The 22,014-nt window shown below is 36.2% G+C and overlaps 1 protein-coding gene across 1 annotated transcript; it reads left to right on the forward strand.

Annotated features, from left to right (window-relative positions):
- Positions 1-46: 46 nt before the first annotated feature.
- SLC35F5 (solute carrier family 35 member F5) lies at positions 47-21,427 on the forward strand. Its single transcript, XM_088521798.1, has 17 exons — positions 47-81; positions 1,945-2,018; positions 3,700-3,772; positions 6,369-6,520; positions 7,357-7,500; positions 9,369-9,431; positions 10,653-10,734; positions 11,985-12,175; positions 13,224-13,305; positions 13,752-13,839; positions 14,451-14,515; positions 14,863-14,967; positions 15,430-15,589; positions 16,050-16,140; positions 19,315-19,469; positions 19,679-19,764; positions 20,968-21,427. Exons 4-16 carry the CDS (start codon positions 6,386-6,388, stop codon positions 19,755-19,757), a joined length of 1,440 nt encoding a protein of 479 aa, XP_088377924.1. The 5' UTR covers positions 47-81; positions 1,945-2,018; positions 3,700-3,772; positions 6,369-6,385; the 3' UTR covers positions 19,758-19,764; positions 20,968-21,427.
- Positions 21,428-22,014: the final 587 nt, after the last annotated feature.

Below are 22,014 nucleotides of genomic sequence, written 5' to 3' on the forward strand. Positions count from 1 at the left end.
GCGCCCGGCTCCATGTTGGAGGGGGCGGGCAGAGGGGGCGGCGCCGCCGCGGACGGAGCTGCGGGCCCGGCGCGGCCTCAGGTGGCTCCGCGGGGCTGCAGGTACCTCCGGCTCGGCCCGGCTCGGCTCGGCTCGGCTCGGCCGCGCCGCCCGGCGCCTCCGTGCGCCCGCGGACGGGCAGCGGCAGCGTGGGGTCTGTCCCGGGGCCTGAGGGAACGGGGGGGGCGGTGTCGCCTCGCGCGCGGCCCCGAGGGTCGCGGCTCTCTCCGCGGCTCTGCCCTTCGGCGGGTCTCGCCTTTCCCGGCGGGAAGGGCCCCCGCTTCCTCCTCGGGCCGTGTTTCCGTCCCCTCGGGCATCTGGGCAGGTTTCTTGGCTTCCTGCTCCCCGCTGCGCCGCGCGGTAACGTCGAGAGGCTCTGGGCGCTTATCGAGAGAGTTGTTCCTCCAATGTTTATTAGAGGGACGTGGGAAGGAGGGCAAGGTCGAGGCTGGCTTTCCCTCTGCCAGCTGGAACCGCTGCGTTTCCAGGCTGCTGTGGAAATGGGTGCTGCAGCCTCACGGGGCTGCGTTAGGAACTGCCCTAGCTGCTAAATAGTGACCAGCCGGTGGCAGGTTAATACTGAACACTCCTGTTTCCGTGTAAGAAAACTGTGTTTCTAAAGCAAACTATCTGAGCAAGGGCTGAGTAGGAAACTATTGCTGTGTTCGTGTTACTTCTTAGATACCAGGAACCACTGGCTCCATGGCACTTTGATACTACAAGTGTTGTATTTCTAAGTAAATGCTATTAGTGTATTCCTAAAGCATTTCTTTTTGTAAAGATGAGTTTTCTTATTTTGCTGCAAAAATAAGTGCATTCTCTGCATATTTTAATTTTGCATAACTCCAGTTGGGAATTGTGATCTCTACCTCTAATACTCAGTAAATACTGTCTTGAAAACTGTCTTCTGTTTTCTTCCCCACATAATGAAGCAAAGGACTCCAAGATCTAAAATGATCCATAAGTTTCCTTTCAGACTCTTCCCAATTTGAGTTGAAACAACAAGCTCTGTGTGGTGGTGTGTGGTTTTTTTTTTTTTTTTTTTTTTTTTTGTCAGTAATCAGGTATGAAATGAGAATCACCTGCTCACAGTGCTCGTTCAAAGGAGGGGGTTTGTGCTCCAGAACTTGTCTTATTGGAGCAGCCGGTATAACTGGAAAAGCTAAAGCCATTTCTTGTACATGAAAACCCAGCCTTGGTGTGAAAGGTTGACTTTCAAATCTTACCCTGGGTAGTCTTGAGAAAATAAAGGAAGGATTCCACTCTGACTATCTTGCAGCACTGTTTGTTGTGACTGAGCTGCTGTTCTGGGTCTTGTGCCCTTTTTTTTTTTTTTTTTCCCCCTTCCTTCCTCTTCCTTGTTCTCATAATGCAGCTAAAGGCAATTCTCCTATGTTGTAATGACTTGATAATTCCTTTGTTTTTCTATGTTGTAGTGATTTGATAATTTCTTTGCTCATAATTATGCTTCCCTAACCATTAGCACAGCAAAGGTTATTTTATATTTTCTGAATTCATTATAATCTTTTCTTTTAGGGTTAAATTTTTAACGTGAAAAAAAGTCATGATTTACAAAGAAACATTTTGTGTTATAGAAATAGAGTTGTGCAGTCAGTATGAGCTGTGAAATTCTATATGCTCTGTTCTTAGAAGTCACCTTTTGCATGTTCTTTATAATAAAATAAAATGTTATGTTTTGGAGAAACTACTCAGCCAGTGTGATCAGCTGGGTGAACACTCTTCTAGACAACTCTACATAGTGAGGATCTCTTTAATTTATGCCACTCTAAAAAGATAGAAGTGACTTGAAACCCTCTGGAATATGATACTCTAGAATATTTTTAAAAAGAATGGTGTCATGAAAAAGAATACTAAGGGTTTTTCTTCTTGTTTCTTTGTTTTCAGCAGAAGGTCTTCAGATAACTGGCTGAAAAATGGTTCCCCAGGATGAGAATCCCAACTCTAAGACAGTTAAAATGGTAAAAAAACAAGAAACACTTCCATGTTATTCATTGAAAATCATAATGGTCTTGAGAAATATCTTTTAAAGTTGATGTTTAAATCCAAATGTCTAAATTTCCACTTATAAGTCAGAAGTTATAACACATGGGAAGCATTGTTTCCAAATAATGGAAATAATGGAAACAGAGGGTTTACATAGGATAAACTTTCTACTGCTTTTAATAAAAATATTGCTTTTAATTTAAAATCTGTTTTTATTTCAGCATATATGTCTTCTGGCAGCTTAAACTTATCATAAATCTGTGTGTACTTGAATGTACACACAGACACTTGGGTGTCCTGTAATTATGCAGCCATGTTCTCTAGGGGAATTGTTTTCCATAATTGCAGTTACTCGTCCTGAAATGGGTTTATTGATGATCGACATTGAATGATTTTTTTTTTTTTCTGATGAGCTCCACTGAGGACTTCAGCCCCCATTAAGTCAGTATCCTGACAGAGGGCCAGATCAGGCTTTATATAGTGACTAAATTTAGATGCAAACTCCACACCTAGTTACTTGAATGATGTGGAATAAGTAGGGCTGAAAATAGTTAGCTGAATGGTATATAGTAATATGCAGTTTACTATGGATAGTGAGAAGAGTTTTTAAGTATCTTTTTGCCTGCTGTTTATTTTGTTAACATACTCAGTTATTTCAGGGTGTGTTGCACTGGGCATGCACAAGCTGATCAAACTGTGTATGGGTAAATGTCCTTTTTTATTGTTCTTAATTATCTGAGGTACTGATCTTAATCTCCATTTAGGCTGATAATATGAGGAAAATATGACAGCAGCTACTGTTTATGTACAAGGGCACTGAACTGGATAAGCATTCAGCCTAGGATGTGTGATGTTCCAAATGGATAAACACATTAATACAGCATATGAATCCTGTTGATGCAGAATATCCCTAAAAGAGCTGAGCAGCGTTGGAAAGGATTAGACATTTCCATGAATAAGAAAGAGAAAACTTCCAGCAATTCTGAGCATTAAAACATATGACTTTATTATTCTTGGTTGACAGTGGCAGGGTTTTTGTACCTCCTTTTTGAGCCTTATATATTTGCCTGTACATGGACTGGCAAATAGTGACAGATTAGATGGGCTACTATTTATATGGCTTTCCTCATTTTCTCATGTATAGTATTTCTTTAAGCAAAGGTCCTGGGCTTGCAGCAGAAATGATATAGAAGTGTTTCCTTTTTCCCTAAGGCCAAAGAACCTGTGTGTTCTCTCCTCTTCTTGAATCTAACATTTACATTGTTTGCCTAAAAATGCAGTCTGAAGAGTAAGGTTCTTTCTGTTCTATTAGAAAGGTTACATATCTTCTCTTCCTCTGCTCAACTTAGTGTTTTTTTTTTTTTTTTTTAAATGTAACATGATCAACCTCATTCTCATGTGAGCCTCTTCTGTTTAATTAATGAGGAAAGGACAGTGTTCTTTGAAGTAGCAAAGATAAATGATCTTGTTTCCTTGTACTTGTCCTGTTAGCGTTTTTCACGTGGACCAAATTGTTAAGGGTTTGTATCTGTATGTCTTTCTCAATAAGGACCTGAACTATAGCAGATACTCTTTGATTTTGGATTTTCAAGATGTTTTACAAAGATATATACATATTATATGTTTATCACACTTTTTTCTTTTTTTTCTCTTTAGGAGACTGCCTTCACTTTGACGTGATGTGTGAAGTATGTTAGTTTTCTATCTTGTTTTGAAATTACTCTGGAAGGTGTGTATAAGAAAAATCTTATATTTGTATTTATTTTTACCAGAGTATGTTGCTTTCAATGTGCAGAAGCCAAATGTAATGAAATAAAACCTCACGGTTCTTTAATTATAGTGACATTTTGTTAATAACTGGGATAGCATGGCTGTGTAAAACTTCCCAAAACACAATTTTTATCCATCTTTACGTTCTGCGTGAAGTTTTACATGTGGTAGTTCTATCCTAAAACTTGGGATATAAGCTTCAATATGGTGTGTACTTTTCCTTTATTTATTTTGGTTAACTGTGGGTTGGATTTACTATTGCTACTTTAGGTTGTGTTTTTTTGCTGTTGTGTTTGGTTATTTGGTTGTTTGTCTCTTTTGTTTGTTATGTTCAGAAGATAGCCTGAAGATGCCTCTTATTGTCTCTGCAAGACACTGTAGACTTGCTTTCATTCTTTCGTGTTAAGCTTTTTGCCCTTGTTATAGGAAAAAGGGGAAGGGACCTATATTAGGTTGGAATGTTAAGCAGACACTGCAGTCAGATGAACAAATTGCAGCTGGTGTTACTGTGGTTTTTTTTTTTTTTTTTTTTTTTTTTTTTTTTTTTTTTTTTTTTAATCTGAGGCCTCTCTAACTGGAATTTTTAACACTGCTGATCATAGATGAAAAAGAAATGATGTAACATGTACTTATACACTGGATAATTTCGTATATAGTTTCTTATCTGCTAAGTACTTGAAATTCTGCCATACTTCTCTCCCTTTGAGGGATCCTAATGCAGGGAATTTGTGCAAGTCTAATGTCGGTTCAGTACAATGTTAAGTAACTATAGAATAATCACAGACTCCATGAACAGTCTGCGTATGATATATGCTGGAGAGAACAGCATATAGCTGCTGTGAACAGAGGAATTGTCATGTTATGTGGAAATGTCAAACAGTTCAGTCAGGCTGCTGGGATTCCTCCCGGTCTGTAGCCACCTCTGCTGCTGTTACCTTGCAGCACATCAGTGACCACAGACTAGACTGATTTTCATTTTCCATAGCCTGAGAAAGAAAGAGATTTCTTCCTTCTAGCTCTTTTGGAACACCTTTGTGCACAAATTCCAATTTGGCTGCATTTCATGCAAACATGTGAATGGCTTGTAGGATGTGTGCTTATACAAAATACATAGCAACTTTTAGACCAACTTATAAAACTTGAAAACTTGTGTGGATTTTTTTTTTTTAAGTACTAAAACTGTTAGCTCGCCCTGGTTTAAGATAATGCTCAGTTATTTTTTTTGAGAACAAGTGTTTTCTTTATTCCACATTAAAAAGCCCTGCCATTCCTTGCTGAGTTTTCCATAACTTTGCTCCTATCTACTTATAAGCTTTTCTTTTGTCAAACTCCTTACCTTATCAGCAGAGTAGGATAATTATCCAGAAGTGATGCCCACACATGGAATATATCAGCATAGTTCTGGTAATACAATTATACTTCAGTAGCTCTGTAGATCTCTGGAAGGAAGCTGTTTGAAATGTGTAGGAGGAAAAAGTGGCAAGATTTGAATTTGACAAAGACCATACAGCAAAGGAGAGCAATGAGTCAAAGGTGGAAAACTGATCTCTAAAAGCATTTGTGCATATCTAAATTGAATCATTAGTCTAAAATACAGGCTGATATATACTAAAAAAATCATGCAGCTACTTCCTTGCTGAAGACATTGCAGGACAGTCTCCTTCATAAGTAGTTTGTAAATAATGAAAACATAATGAATGGTTGCATGTTGGTGTGTACAGCAGAAATTATGAAGTGTAATTTAAATTACACTTTGCTTGGCTAGATCAGGTTATCTTTTTGGCAGTCATGCTTCTTTGCACAATAGTAGATGATTAGTTTTTAGTTTGTTAGAGAGATCTCTCGGAGATAACAAGTGCTTGGGTTTCTTGAGTTTTCTATGATGTTTACATAATAATCCTTGCTATTTTTCTTAACTAATTAACTGAATTGATTCCTAAATTATATCCATGTAAAAATGGTAGTGGAAAAACAAAACTGAGGAAAATATGAATCTTAGTGAGATTCACTGGCACGTGCAATTTGATCTTGTGAGTTTAGAATCGGATATTCTTTTTCTTTGAGACGATGGGGGGTATTCTCTAACAGTACCCAAATGTGTTGCTGTGTTTTCAGAAATATTTGGCTAATGCTGAGGTTTAAGCATGCAAGTTTCTGACTATCTTTAGTGGAATTGTGTTCAACCCAGCTCATCAAACTAATACCTGCTGCAGTTTCAGTATCTGAATCTACTAAAATGCAGTAATCTCAAAATTTACCAAACTTAAAGTATAGAATTGTCAAAAAGGCATTGCATGTCTTACCTGGTTTTGCTTGCTTTGGTGGCAATCTTTCTGCAAAGTTAATATAATGAAAAGTCTGAATTTACTTTTTAGTTGTCCCTAATGTCTGCAAATCTCATGCCAGTCAGTTAACGGTCTGTTTTTAACCAACATGAGCGTATGTTTCTTGGCATGTTGTTGAGTCCATTTCGTATATGTGAAACATTTGATTTCACACACATGCACACACAATTTCTCTTGTTTTAATCTTTTATTTTTGTTCCTTTTTTTTAGTATTGAATAGATTACAAATGGTGTGGGTTTTTATCATGAATCGAATGAGCTCCCAGAGCAATTCATCCACTCAACGTAGGCGAATGGCTCTAGGAATTGTCATTCTTCTTCTCGTTGATGTGATATGGGTTGCCTCTTCAGAACTCACTTCTGTAAGTATTTTTGCATGCATCTTAAAATAAAAGCCTGTATAAGAGAGGATCCCAGGGCAGTTACAGTATTTCAAAAAAATCAATATTTTAGCATAATATTCGGTGTTCTTTTCAGTATTTGGTGGAGGGAGAGGGAGATAGTGTCAGTCAGGTTACAGAAGTCATGACCAAGTACAACTCAGTGACTAGTGCATAATAATGCACAGGCTTTTCCTGGGAAGAAGTAAATGAGTTGTAGCATTAAAAGCTAGGGAGTATGGTAGTATTTCCATGATTTTTATTTCGGGACACTTATTTCAGGACACTCTAGGACCAAAGGGCCAAAAAGTCACTGGCTTAGCTAATGTAATTGCAGACCAGTTTATACTATAAATACACTAGTTTATGTATTTGCTTTCTTCAAATTGATTTGCTACTTCGTGCTAAATTTTAGGTCTTGGAGCTAAGTCCGGCTTTTTCTTTTGGTTATGACTACTGTCATATTCGTTACATATGTGGTCTTTGATTTAGAAAATATTTGTATGTAAATGTATGTTCACTTCTCTTAGTTCTAGAGCAAATGGATTTGTTGCCTCTTTAAATAGAAGTAAAAATAACTTTCTTCTGGTGGCAGAATATCTTATAAAATGGGTCTATGCCTCTTTGTTAGCGATGGTTTGGGAGAGGGCACCAACAGAATAGGTAGGGCCATTTGTCTCTTTTGGTCATATGTGCGAGTATTGTGGCATTCAGATTTTTAGGAACCAGGCTATTCTGGACTGTATGACTTAAAACTGTTTGTGTATTCTCACTTAATTTGTGGATAATTGTCTACTGTAATTATTTTCTTTCCACAGTATGTTTTTACGAAGTACAACAAACCTTTTTTTAGTACTTTTGCAAAAACATCCATGTTTGTTCTGTATCTCTTGGGATTTATTGTTTGGAAACCATGGAGGCAACAATGTACACGTGGGTTTCGTGGAAGGCATGCAGCTTTTGTAAGTATTTTAACTTCATAAATGTTGTGATCTTTGTGTGTGTATACCATAATACAAAATAATGTAGGAGGGAAAAGACAGATGAACTTCAGATACTTGTGAAGTAATAAAAGCTGAATCACTGCCAAGGCAAAGATAGTGATTGTAGTAGTATTCTGAAGAAAATAAGATGAAAAAGCAGTACGAAATACAGCAGGAATCATAAGAAATGAACTATTGGGCCAGGCCATTGGCTCATCTAGACTGGTGTTGTTTTTTTTTTTGGGTAGTTGCAGGAGATGATTAGATAATTCTTTTTAAGAAGAGGTTCTGAGCCTTAACTGCTCTCTGTGCTGTGTTTTCTCTTTATTTCAGCAACACCTGTAATCAGTGAAGTCAGTATACTAGCATTGCAGTTCATGACCTTTTTCTTCTCTATGGAAGAGCTATGCATTGTGTGCTAAGAGGTTTTGAAGGTTGTTTTTGTTTGTTTGTTTTAAAGCCATATTTAGGTTTATAGTTGCAGCTGTAACGTGCTTAAAATCATTTGGCTTAATGTTTTACAACACTGCAGTTGCAGCACACAGCATTCTGTATTGTAAACAAAATCTTTTACAAAATGCAATACACTATTTAGTACCTCAAAATAATTTTTACTTGGTCAATCTTTGATATCAAGTGTTTGTGGGTAGCATGGCCCATGTGTTAGGTTTGACGTTATTACTAGTTATAGATAATAGGGATGTGGAAATAAACAGAATTTTCAGTTTCTTTATTGATAATAATGACAAACAGTAGCAAAAGGAAATGCTTAATAGTTGGCAATTATATAGAGCACTTAGGCTGTTCAGCTTTACTAAACTTGGCCCATGTAAACAAAATGCAGAGAGATAAAACCATCAGCAAACCTGGAAGACTCGAGCTGAGCAGAGCTCGTGCCTAGAGCAGAGGTGGGGTGAATCCAGCGCAGTGCAGTCACGCGGAGGAGCTAACGTGATCCTCTGTGTTAACTGGGCAGAGTGAGTAAGAGCGCTGCATCTGCCATGGTCACGTGTGGCATTTTGGGATTCACACTGAAATCCCCCTCCCGTTTTTTCCTCTTTTTATGCTGTGTTTTTTTTTCTTATAATAACTCATAGGAAATAGCCAATAACTTTGATGCCAACATGTTTTGAAGGAGCAATATGAGCAAGGACTCCTGTTTGCAGTTTGAAATAAGACAGGAATATTCTTTTTTAAAGAATATATTTAGATACTCAGTTTTATAATGAATGTATATGCTTTTAAGGTGTGTTGTGTTTGTCAACCTGGAACAAAAATGTTTGTATTTTTTGTAATATTTCAAGAATGATCATCTATTTAAGTTATTGTATATTAATTTAAGTTAGTTTAAGCTTTGTTTAAAAGCTTTTCTACCAGCATAGTAGAACAGCAAGCTGCAGATCAGGGAACAGGGACAAGTATTCTGTGTGAGCTCACCCTAATTTAAGCCTTGTTTAAACAAAGGCAGCGTTCCAGATTTTTACGTGAAGGAACCTTGCTTCAATTGAATGAATAATTGAGAGTGCTGTTGTAGTATGTGCTCAATAGTGCAGTGATTTTTAAGGCTGCACTTTTCAGTTTTTGGCATTCTAACATCCTGAGCGTGCACTGATATGTGAATAGGCAATTGAGGCCACTGGGGTTTTCCAAGAGGGACAAGAAATTCCTAAATTGAAGTTCTTAATTTCTAAACCTTATTGTTTTTCCATTGTATTGAGGGTGGGGAAAGAGAATGGTACAGAATTATGGAAAAAGGTATTAAAAAGGTCTTTTTTCTTTTTTGTAAGAAGTTGGTAATAACTCTATTGTGTCTTAATAGTTCGTTACATTTAAGGTTTTGAAATTAGTTTGCAGATGCTGAGGGGTATTTTGCTGCATGTGCAACAGACAACGCTGTGAACAGTTCTCTGGTAAGTTCCATAATTTGCAAATGTTAATACTCTTTAGTAATAGAACATCATTGTTCTATCTTCTTGTTTAAAAAATGTCTTTCAGCAAATGGGATTAGCTTAGCTGCTTTCAACACAGTGAAAATAATTAACATTAGTAACAAATGTTGTGAATAATGACATTACAGCTTATGAGAAATAAGATGCTCAGCTCAATAAAATATTTACTTGAATGTTTCCCTCATAGTTTGTGAAGGAAATATTTATGGCGTACAAAGAAAGCCTTTGCATGTTCAGCTCACTGGCTGCCCAAGCAGTGTGTGGTGAGCTAGTGGCAAAGCCAAACGTCTCTCCAGACCAAGGCATACAACAGCACCATTCAGTTAGCCAAGCATCTTGCACATTGCCATCCTCATTGCAGTGTGAATGAGAAATGAGCTGCCTTTTTCCTGCCAGTGCACAGGGAGGGATTCCAGCTTACTGAATCGAGTATCAGTGCTGGCATTCTGCCAGTAAGCTGGATTGCCACATTGCAATTGTGCAATGTTTTTTTTATCATCCATAAATTATGACTTGTTATGTCTCTGGTCAGACAGCTGCTTAATCTGGATACCTAAATCAGAGGCTACACTCAGGATTTTTCTGGTTTCTAATAAGATTGCATCTAAAAACTCTTGCGGTTGTAATAAGTAGTTTAATACTTGTTTTATTGGAAGTATTTAAACAATTAAAACATCTGGTAAGAGTGTCTGTATGTTGGAGTTCTTTTCCCAAAGTTTGTATGACATTTAGCTGTAGTCCCTCAGCTTCTCAGGTTCACAAGGTGAAAACTAGTGTCTAGTGACTCTCTTTATATTTGTATATACCTACACATTTTTTGTTTCTGTATTTTGTTTCTAATATAGTATTTGAACAAAAGCTATAGATCTACTTAAACTTGTGTGATTTTTTTATTTAAGCTTTTCTTTTTCATTCAAGTTTTGAATTTTGAGGGGATGAGCATTGTACGTACCCTTATGAACACACAAGCACCCAATTATATATAATTGAGTGCTGCCTTTTACCATAAAATGTAGTTATTGTACAACAAGCCTATCAAATGTGCCAATTAAAACTTAGTTCTGTTAATGTTTCACCAAGCTTTTCTCTTGTATTTAGTTTTCTAACATGCTAAATTAATTCTACAGCTTATAATTTAAATATCCTGCTTAACTGTATTTTACTTATACTGATTCATTTCAGAGTGAACCTTTATATGTTCCTGTAAAGTTTCATGATTTGCCAACTGAAAAAAATGGCAGTAATAATAGTGATGCAGAGAAAAGTGAGTAAAGATTTTTGGAATGCTGAAATGCCAGTTCTTTGGTGAAAGGGTTGTTTTCCTGTCGGTTGGTGTAGCCTCTATCATGTTGCAGGGCGTCTTGTGTCTCTCTCCACCCTACTCCTTTAAATCCTTCATTACAAGCATTGCAGTTGTGTATATTTACTTTCAGGTAGAGAAAACATAGGCTTCTTGTTCAGTTTACCTTTCTTGGTCACTACAGATCCAGCCTATGTTTATCTCAAGGGACCAACTGGGTTCAGTACTTGTGATTCTTTCCTTCTGGGCTTGTATGACCAGCAGCAGTGAGTCAGCCTCTGGAAAAGCAAACTATTGTCCCTTTTAGAGCAGGAGCAAAGCAGTCAAAGTAAGAATTTTAACAGTCTATGTGCATTCCATTTTATTTAAGCTTCCCTATCTTGTGATAGTAGCTGAAACGGGCCTAACTGTCCCAGGTGACTAATGACATGTTGGCTATCCAAAAGATCTATTATATTATAGTCTGTGTTTAAAAAGAAAGAAAGAAAAAAAAGTATCTGCTTATGAAAAGTCTCTTTTTATTTTAATTTCTAGGTGAGCTGTCACCTATCAGAACCATTTTGATAGTCTCTGCTATTCCCCTGTGCTAACATGCACCAAACACCTAAGGGTTATTCGAGCCAGAACCTTTCCTCTTTCCTCTTTAGAAAATGAAGTATTGTTTCATATTAAATTAGGCTAATATTTGCAAGTGGCATGCAGCTCTTTCTTCACTTGGGATACTAATAACACTGCAGTACTCTTATAAATAAAATCTGCAGCAGTTCAATCCTGGTGTGCAAAGTAGTTATTGATGGAGGTTGCAGTTAGCTACAGCTGTGTGCAATTTCTGGGTGCATATCTTATATACAAATGTTATCCATACAGAATAATTCTGGCTCAGAAGTTGGTTGTTACCTTGCAGCAATTATTTTATTTTATTTTTCCTCCAGGGAGGTGGAAGGGATGGTACTTTTCAGTGAGGCTTTTATGTATGGACAACAGTACTGATTTAAAACAGTAATTGTGCTTTGTCCTGTTAGCAGCTTATAAGATAGCAAAATACTGCCATCATAAATTTAAAAAAGTCTAATTTGTGTAAAAGCTTGTTATGGTTTGTGAAGTAATGTAATCAATGCAGTATTATAGTAATATTTTTTTTGTCTTATTTTGGCTTAAAAAGTGTAATGATCATATGCAACTGTTGTTTTTTCATTTGTTTCTTTTTTCTTAAGCTCCTAAAAAGCCTCGTGTAAGATTCAGTAACATCATGGAGATTCGCCAACTCCCAGCAAGCCATGCACTGGAAGCCAAGCTGTCCCGCATGTCATATCCGACCGTTAAGGAGCAGGAATCCATATTAAAAACTGTAGGGAAACTAACTGCAACTCAAGTAGCAAAAATCAGCTTTTTCTTTTGTTTTGTGGTATGTGCTCTTTTCCTTCAAGAAACTAAGTAATTTAAATTTATATTAATAGTGAAAATTCTCATCTGTGCAATATCGAGGTGCCTTGTATTCTTTATGCCTCATTTTGTAAACATTGTATAAAGTAAACCCAGGAATAAAACGTAAAACAAAAAGATCCTGTGAATGCAAGCTAACTGTGAAGTCAGTTGTAAGCTATGTCATGCTGTCCAATATAGATATGTTTGCAGCAGGTATGTAGCAAGATCTGAGGTTATGTGAATTATTTTGCTCTGCTTAAATATCGCTATGAATTCCTCTGTGGCTGTCATAGACAGAGTGACACCTCACGCCTCACTCTGTGTCACCATGCCCTTAAATGACAATAAGTTATCTGTCCTTCCGCTCCACCAAGGGCTGCACGACTTGGGAATTTTTTGGTTGGTTGTTTCAAGAATCATTATTTTAGATTCAAAACAAATGCTCTTAGTAACCTTCCCTTACTGGTGTGTATGTGGATTTCTTGGGCAACATAATCCTGTTTAAGACTAAAGAGAGAGATAGCTTTCCTGGGACTGTATCAAAGATCTTCATAATGAGATCTTCATAATGTTTAAATAGTAGCTGTTTTTATATTTGTGAAGGAAATTACAGGCATGAGTCTTTCCAAAATAACTTCCAGGTATATAATGTTTTTAGAGTGGAAAGCAGTGCTGGTTTTCAGTAGTCCTTTTATTAAAACGGAAAACCAAGAAACTCATTAGGTTGATTAATATCCCATGTTTCTCTAGAAATTTCTTTACAACTGCAGTGTAATAATCATCTCAAAGCACTTCCAAAACAAGTTGTACCTTTAGTTACTACTGAATAGCTATTATAATTCAAAATTAAATAATTCAAATGAAATTATTTAATTATGTTTCAGTTCTAAAGTGTGTTATTTCATTGCCGTGTTCTGTTTATATTTTTGAAGAAACTGTGTCTTCTCTAAATAGCTTTTTAAAGCACCGACAAACATCAATTATATTGCTATCCATATGGTTACTGAAATATTTTTCTTTTTCTCCAGTGGTTCTTGGCAAATTTTTCTTACCAAGAGGCTCTCTCAGATACACAGGTTGCCATAGTTAATATCTTGTCTTCAACCTCTGGTAAGTTTTGTTTACACTGTGAGATGTGCTTTGTAAATTTGTTTATAGCATGAAAGCTTTTGGTTTACATTGGACTTGTGTGTCTTACCTGTGGTATGGGGGAAGGCAATGCTTAAAACCATTGAATATGTTTATTTAAAAATGTCACTGTTATTGGGCCTGCGTCATGATGCCATCCTCTTTGCTACTCGGTTTTGTTTTTTTGCTATACTTTTGTGGCTACGTCTGTAAAGTAAATAGCTGTACATGGAGTGTATTAGGCTTAAAGATGGTGTTATCTCCACCTTCCCCTTCCCCACTCCTCATGAATATATTAGAGTAAAAATTTTCTTGCTATTTATTTGTAAATGTAAGCCTGTGTTTAGAGCTTGTGTTTGTGTAAAGAGCAAATGTCGGTGCAGTTTACTGAACAAAACTTGGTTATATAAACTTATTTTCTATTGCAGGACTTTTTACTTTAATCCTTGCTGCAGTCTTTCCCAGTAACAGTGGGGATAGGTTTACCCTCTCCAAATTGTTAGCTGTTATTTTAAGGTAAGGATGTGGAATGGAACATTTGATTAAGGTCTTATTGATGTAATGAGGGAGCGAATATACCTGCGCTAAATGTGACAATATATGGTATTCCTCAGTGTGGTGTTTATTTCTTTTTATGGGTGCATGTTTTTTTGTTTTGTTTTTAAATACTTGATTCACGAACAAGTTGAGCAAATGCACGAAGTCTTTTTAAACACTTCATGTAGGGAACAATTGCCCATGCTCCTATTGTAAATTAAAATAATGAAATTTCTGTAGGAAACTCTTGGACTTGTTTTCTAATAATGCTGGGGTTTTTACACAGATGGGAAGAAAGAGGTTGACACTTAAAATCTTGTCAGCCTGTTTCATTAAATGCCTGGGGCATTGTTCAGGGAAGTCAGTAAAGAGTTTGCTTTAAGCTTTGAATCAGACCTTAAAAATAGAAAATTTCTTTTGGCTTTACCAGGAGTGTGTTTGAGTTAATGAAAAATATGTAAAGTTTTAGCACTTTTGTGAGGTTTTCCCCTGTTCTTTTAAAGTCACTTTTATGGGAAAAAAAAGGAAAAAAAAAAAAAAAAAAGGATATTGGCTTAAGTAGAATTTTGCATTTCTTCTTTTCTTGCTAGCATTGGTGGTGTAGTACTTGTTAACCTTTCTGGATCTGAGAGATCTTCTGGAAGAGATACAATAGGTATTTTGTTTGTTTGTTTCTTACCCTGAAATACGTAGTGATGGATGCCATTGTAAACACTTGAGAATACTCGGAAGGTCATATAGAAAGATATATATTTCTTTCTTGCATTCTGGCCTCATAGATCCTGAAACTAGACATTTACGATGATGGATTTTTCTGGATATAGCTTACTTAAGAGAGTTTCTAGGTGTTCAAGCTCTCTGCCTTTTTAAACACTTTTCCTGTAGTAATGGATTCAGTAATAAACAATTCTGAAACTGTCATATAGAGATTTATTATGTTTAAAATAATGTGATATTTGTAACATTTGACACATCTAAAGTCTGTATTTCTCATCTTTACAGGTTCCCTTTGGTCCCTTATAGGAGCAATGCTGTATGCTGTGTACATAGTAATGATAAAAAGGAAAGTAGACAGAGAAGATAAGCTCGATATACCAATGTTCTTTGGTAAGATTAATAACACTAATGAAGAAAGTTTTTAATTCAGCGTGTTATTAAACTGCTTGCAGGCACTTGCCTATATAATAAGTGTCTAAGGGCCCAGAAACGACATGGAAGTAGGGAAGACCCAGTTCCTTCCATCATTTTTGGTGCTTTAGACTGGTTGTATGGTTGTTTCATGCTTATAGTCTCAATGACGAAAGGTAACATTATCCATCACAGTGCAGGCAGCCCTCCTAGATCCAGAGGATCTTGTAAATACCAAAACTGTAAATATCTGACCAAAGCATTTCTGGGCAGTTTCCAGTAAAGTTTCTTGATTGCCTTCATCTAAAAGACCAATAAGTGATAACAAAATTTAAGTATACATATTGTCAAAATAGTGGATTTTAGTGGAGATGGTAGTGTTGAAGAAGCTAAAAAGTTTTCGTTGTGATTTACTTCTGTTACTGTTGTTTTTGCATGCAGGTTTTGTAGGGCTGTTTAATCTTTTGCTGCTATGGCCAGGATTTTTCCTGCTTCACTATACTGGATTTGAAGCATTTGAGTTTCCCAACAAACTCATATGGATGTGCATTGTCATTAATGGCCTTATTGGAACAGTTCTATCAGAGTTCCTCTGGTTGTGGTGCGTGCTATTTACTTTGCCTATATTTCCCATAAATTGCCTTACCTGTTTCTCAGATGTTGAGATGTCAAAATATCTAGGTAGCCGTTTTGCAGTCTAGCTGTCTGTAAGTACAGTTTGAGTTAGAGGATGTTACCCAACATGTCACAACGTGTTGTTTAAGAGTAAGGTAATTTTAAAGATGTGGCCTTACCAAAAATACTTTTCTTATGCAGAGGCATTTCTGGACATAATATTCTTTTATTTTTTAACCTGACTATGCCAAACCAGACTTAATTGCAGGTTGTGCTAACCGAGGTCACCACAGAGCAGTGAATTCTCAGTTGTCTTGAAAGATGTATATGGAAGTTAAAGCTCACTCGCAATTTTTGATTGCTGAAATGTGCTCTGCAGTTTGATGTATTACTTGAGCTGCCTTTTAATCTTTAAATGAGACTATTGCTCTTTTTCCTCTCCCCAGGGGCTGCTTTCTTACCTCATCACTGATAGGCACGCTTGCGCTCAGCCTTACGATACCTCTGTCCATCATCGCCGACATGTGCATGCAGAAGGTAACATGCTAACCTGGAGCATTATTCACAGGCTAGAGCTGGTGTTTCTTATAATTCAGTGACAACGATCACTTTAATATCTACAATGAACAGTATTTTGCTTCCACTGCTACTTGTTAATAATTATTGAAATGCACTGTAATTCACCCTCTCTTAATATTCATAAGTATGGTAGCTTTTAAGTGCTTACTTCAGATATATTTGTTGGAGATGCAGCTTGAAGGAAAAGTAAATTAATTTCATTAGTTTTATAGATGTCAATGTAGCCACAAGGTAAGGAGAGGATGCAGGATTTTTTGGACCATAGGGAGTAATGTGAGCCAGATGAGTGTTTTCTGGAGTGTTTTCTGGGCTGAACAGGGTATACTTCTGGAAACTTTGAACAGAGAGTGCAGGCCTTGCTCTGCTGATTACTGCCTGTTTGCACTGCTTTGATATTCTTCTGGGTCATCTAGCAAAATACAAGTTTGCTTGGTTTGTAACCTCTGTGCAAATAGAAATGCAAAAATATAGGAAGGGGGGGTAAAAGATCTGACTATAGCTGTAATGCAGCTTAAATTGAGTCCTGAGTGGCATCTTCCTTGGAGCAAATGGTTTACCTGGGATTTAATTTTCCTTAATTCTTTTTCAATTGTTACACTTGAGTTTCTTTTTGTTCCTTTTGAGGTTGTGCTTGTTGTACAGAATTTGACTGATTTCTTGTACAAAAGACTTAAACTGAAAATATTTCTTGCCAAAAAGCTTTCTTCAGAGAAATATTTTCACAGCCAAATGTAAATTTTAATGAATAGCTCAACTCTGATAATTTTCCACAGACATTTAATGAAAAAGGGGGTAGAGGGCGCATGACTTTTTTTTCCTTTTCTTGAAAACTAAATTAGAAAATAAAAGAAGATTAAAACACTGAATAAGTAGTCATGTAACAAATGTAATACATGTTTCATCCTTAGTATTAATTGGCTATTCATTCCAACGTTGAAATACAGTCAAACCTTGCAGGGATTCCTCTTATTAGAAAGCATTGGTTAGATAACAGCATTTAAGTTGCTGTTAAAGTAAATGCAGTATACAAATAGGGCAAACTGTAACAAGAGTATAAATGCTTACTGAGAGTTTTTAAAGAAATAGGAAAAGATCATTAGTCTTACCTCACAGTTCACTAATGTGTAAGATCTCTCTCTGTAATATACAAAAATGTATGTATGTATGTGCATGTGTATATATGTGATTTATCTAGACTTTGCTGAAAAACAGAATATGCTGTCTTAATTCTCAGGAAAAATTCTTCTCTGGACTGTTTCATAGGAGTAAACAGAAACCTAATCTTTCAACTGAATTTATTATTCATTTATTCAAACAATAAGAGAGCTCAAAATAACATCTTTAAAGACAACTTTAAAGCTTTGAGTGACTGTCAGTCCATGTTTTTTTAACTCCCTTTACAGTTTATCACTATGATTCATTTGTCCAATTTGATAAGTATTTGACACTTATAAAAGTACAAATGCACTTAGAATTACTGCTCTTTGCACATTGCTTGTCTTAAATCTCCTCTTCCTTTGCAGGCTCACTTTATCTGCTGACAAGTTTCATAAATCTGAATCTTAGTTCCTTTTCCATTTTGCCCACAAATCTTGGTTCTCACTTTTCTCCTGGTTCCTTTTGTTTTTTCTGCCCAATACACTTGCTATTTGCCGTTTCTTTTAATTCCCATTATTCTCCCTTTATGAAAAGGTTGCTCTGTTTTCAGCAAAGCAAGGCTGTCCTTATGCAGCCGTCCCTCAGCGGCCTCACGCACCCCCTGCCATGCTCAGGGAGTAACTGTAGAGGAGATGAATTCTTCTATTTCCTGTTGCTTTTTAAGTTTTGTGTGCATTCTGTATTACTGCTGTTTCTCCTGCTTCCCCACCCCAGAGCTTGTTACATTATATCCTGGCTTCTCCTTTTGTTTACTGTTTTTAGCCTGTGTGGTTTTTTTTGTATGCCCGAGGGTATGTAAATTTTTTTCCTAGCTGAACTGTTCAGCATGAAGTCATTGGGAAACTGTCAAGGCTTCTCTTCTACAATAGAGTCAGTGTCCTGCTGTGGAAAGGCAGTATTCGGAGGCAAATCCTTTTATCTTGTGCTTTTTTATTTATTATTGCTAGTATTGAAAGCACAAATGAATGACCCTAATCAAAGGCAAGCCTCCCTGGACACATGACGTTGTTGGCACAAGTTTGTCTCTTAATCTTCTGGTCTCAGACATCAACAGATCTTAAATCTCTGCAAGAGCCTTGCTCTTGCCTAAGTCCAAACTAGATTGACAAAAATTGAAGTTTCCAACTCTAAGCTTTCCAGTTACTACTTCTGAGCAGCCCCTTTTCCTTATACTACCTTTTATTTAAGGGGGCCTGTATAAGAATGCCTCTGCATTTAAATTAATAATTTAAAGTTTAGCATACAGTAATTAGATGGTATATATTCATAAAATTGGTAATTACTGAGTAATAAAAATTTATTAACATAATAACTTTCTGGATCTTTATTGCTTTTTCTGTAGTCATTGACAAAATTCTGAAGCTTACGAACAAGTTTTTTAACCACTAATACCCCTTTTGGTAACTTCTGTATCGATTAACTTCTATTAGAAATCAGAGGGTTTTTTTTTTTTTTTTTTTTTTTTTTAAAAAAAAAGGCTCTGGCAGCTGTAGTTTGCTAGAGTTGTGAGAATGAAAGGTCAAGTCTTCAACTTCAGTTATTTTTCTTCCACTAGAGGGAGCCTTGCTTGTGGTTAATTGTTCTGTTAGCCCTAAATAAAATTCAAGTTCATAGCCCATAAACATGAGCACAGATGTTTCAGGTGAGACCTTTTATCCAGTCAAAGAATAAAACTCTCAGTGACATTTAGAATTTGGAGTAGCTGTCTTCATCTATACCATAGCAGAAATAGTATATTCTGCTTTAAAGAATATAGTAGAACACAACAGATTTTGTTGGTTGGTTTTAGTAGCAGTAGTGGCAATGGAAGTTGTTCCAAATACTTTGTAAAAATATTTGTGCTAATATGTCACCCAAATAAGAGTAGCAAACTGCATCTTAAATTTGCAAGTTGTTTTTATAGTAATGAATTCCAAATATACAGTATACTATTACTTTGTTATTGGATGAACAACGATTGTCTCTTAATTCCAGGTGCAGTTTTCCTGGCTATTTTTTGCAGGGGCAATTCCTGTATTTTTTTCTTTTTTCATTGCAACTCTCTTGTGTCATTATAACAACTGGGATCCAGTGATGGTGGGAATCCGAAGAATTTTTGCCTTTATCTGTAGAAAACATCGCATTCAGAGGTAGGGCAATTAAAACATATAATCCCATGTCCCTTTTTTTTTTTTTTTTTTTTTTGCCTTTCTAATCTTCTGACCTCTTCAAAGAAAAAAATTTTAAAAGCAAAAATACTTCTGCCATATTTGTTTCTATTATCATTATCATTATTGCTTTGTAGGTTTCAATTATTATTGTTGCCGTGTAGTTTTTAAAAAAATCTGTTTCTTTTAAGAATGCCAGAGGAAAGTGAGCAGTGCGAAAGCCTCATTCCTATGCATAATGTATCTCAAGATGGAGAAAGTTGCTCATAGGCAAAAGGTATGTTTAACAAAACTCACAGTATGGGGAAAGGTGAGCAGCAGTTTTTATGGTAGCATATCCTACACACATTTCAACACAGCCTACAGTTCACTCTTTTCTGAATGGATGGGTAGAGTTTTGAATAGTATTTTCAAAATTAAGTCATTACTTCATACAAAGCATTCTTATCTTTATGCCGTTCTCCCTTTTAGTTGAATTGATGGTTTAAAATGTAAACTGTGCTTTTTTACTTGAGATTTAAGTAGTCTTACTGTTTTGGGGACAAGACTTTGGTTTGGGGGGATTAGGGTTTTTTCCTGTGGCTGATTTGGTTGCTTTATTGTTTTGTTTTTGTTGGGTAGAGGTAGGGATTTCTTTTTATGTGATCTAACAAGAAAGAGTCTCTGTACCTTGCAGAAGTTCCAGGGAAACTTCTGTATGCAATAAACCTTGTTTTTCTTCCCAGTACTGTGATTTTTGAATAAGCTTTACTTCCCCCTCCCTCACCCCCAAATAATATTACTAATGGGAAAGGAGGGGAGGGTTTTCCCTTCAGCACAGTATATTACAACAGCTCTCTTAGTTCAGAAAAGCTAGGTTGTTGCAGAAGAGGCACAGAGTATCTTGTGGTGAGTCTGCAGGACGTGCTGTAATCTTCTCACTCTGCTCCAAGGCTACTGAGGTTTCAGTTCGAGGTCTTGCACTTTGTGGAAAATGGGAGCCATTTGAAGAGGTTTGAAGATCAATAGTCTCCATCACTATAGGCCTTGGAAACATGGTTTGTCAAGAAGGAACCCTCATGTTCGTGGTTGTCACACCAAAAATTAGCATCTAAATTCTATTAGACATTAAGGAAAATATTTCCCAAGAGTAGGATGCTTGGAGTGTTTGCAAAACTTGCTTTTCGAAGAGGAGGTTGCACAAACCTAAAAGAAATTTTACAAGTCGTTTGTTGATGCTGTCTTGGATCATAGAGATGGGTTTAGTTCAAGTCCCTCTCTGAATTTTCGAGACTTACCTGATCAGAAGAAGATTTTTATTTTGTAATGCTGGCCACATCTAATAAGGAAATTAAAAATATTCCACCCAACGGTAATTGTGATATGTTCTTAAACTTTGGCACATGAGCAATATCCTTTACATTTATAAATAACATAGAAAAAATAAATAACATTTATTGTAGCCCCAGTAATTCTTTTTTTTCTTTTTCTCTTCCCTTAGTTTAAAAATGGAATGATGCCCAGCGAAGAGACAATCTTCTGGAAAGTCCCTAAGGAATCGTGTTTCAGTGCCTATTTTGAATTTGTAGTAAAAATAAGAAGTTTCAGTTCTTTTGAAACTCTAAACTTTTCCTCTTCCTGCTTTCATCTGATTTTATAAAGGAACAACTTTACTACATGCATATTTGCTATAGGGAGTCTGAGTTCATCTAAGCAACCAACCTGCCTTACAACACTGAGCTGATGAATTTACTTGACAAAATCAAAAAATGAATGCTATTAGGTGGTTCCTGATTTTTTTTCTTTTTTAAACTCACAATTTTGTTAAATGCTGGACAATATTATTTTTAAAAAAATACTTTCAAATGAGTTGTGTAAATAAGTTTGCAGGTCGTCATTTCTTACAGGCTTTCAGGTGAAAAGCGAAATACATACGTTACCTGTAGTAGGTACAAATTAACTTTATGTTGTATAAAATCTATTTGCATATTAATAGAAGAAAATAGAGAAGTAATTTATTAAGTGCATTCCTGTAATTATGCAGGCAGGATCTTTGTATGGTTCTGGAAGACTACAAATATATATATTGTCTTACTCCATTTTGGGAAGCCTTGTAATTGCAGTGGGTGCCCATGTTTAAAAATCTCTTGTTACCTTGCAATCTGGAACGTTTAAAATTTTAGTGGCTAGCAAAGTTTTTCCAAATACAGTAAATCTGGTGTAAAATACTTATTTTAAATAGATTGGTTATGTGAAACCATCATTAGTCTAAATTATTGATTATGGGAAACTAGGTAAAAAAAGAAATCTTTCAGCAGTTAATTTGATATTTCTTAGGTTTTCAGTTCATTACAATAATCTACAATTGGCCAATAATAATCTGCTAAACAATATAAAAGTTTGATGTTTGCATTATTTTTTCAACTGTATTTAATTTATTCTAAATCTTATTCTTGTCCTTATAACCTCTTTTTTTTTTTTCCACTGCCATACTTCTGTACTATTTGAGACTGAAAAGCTGTGAATAATTATATTAAATATTTTTGAT

Source organism: Tinamus guttatus, unplaced genomic scaffold (assembly GCF_059628265.1).
Source record: "Tinamus guttatus ecotype Peru unplaced genomic scaffold, ASM5962826v1 Tinamus_guttatus_pri_ptg000133l, whole genome shotgun sequence".
In the NCBI taxonomy this organism is placed as follows: domain Eukaryota; kingdom Metazoa; phylum Chordata; class Aves; order Tinamiformes; family Tinamidae; genus Tinamus; species Tinamus guttatus.

Excerpts from the sequence above, each read along its gene's own strand:
- SLC35F5 (XM_088521798.1), top strand. The coding sequence starts at position 6,386 with ATGGTGTGGGTTTTTATCATGAATCGAATGAGCTCCCAGAGCAATTCA. Across the intron at positions 6,521-7,356 it reads CCTCTTCAGAACTCACTTCT|TATGTTTTTACGAAGTACAA; the intron begins GTAAGTATTTTT and ends TTCTTTCCACAG. Across the intron at positions 7,501-9,368 it reads GTGGAAGGCATGCAGCTTTT|TTTGCAGATGCTGAGGGGTA; the intron begins GTAAGTATTTTA and ends TTTTGAAATTAG.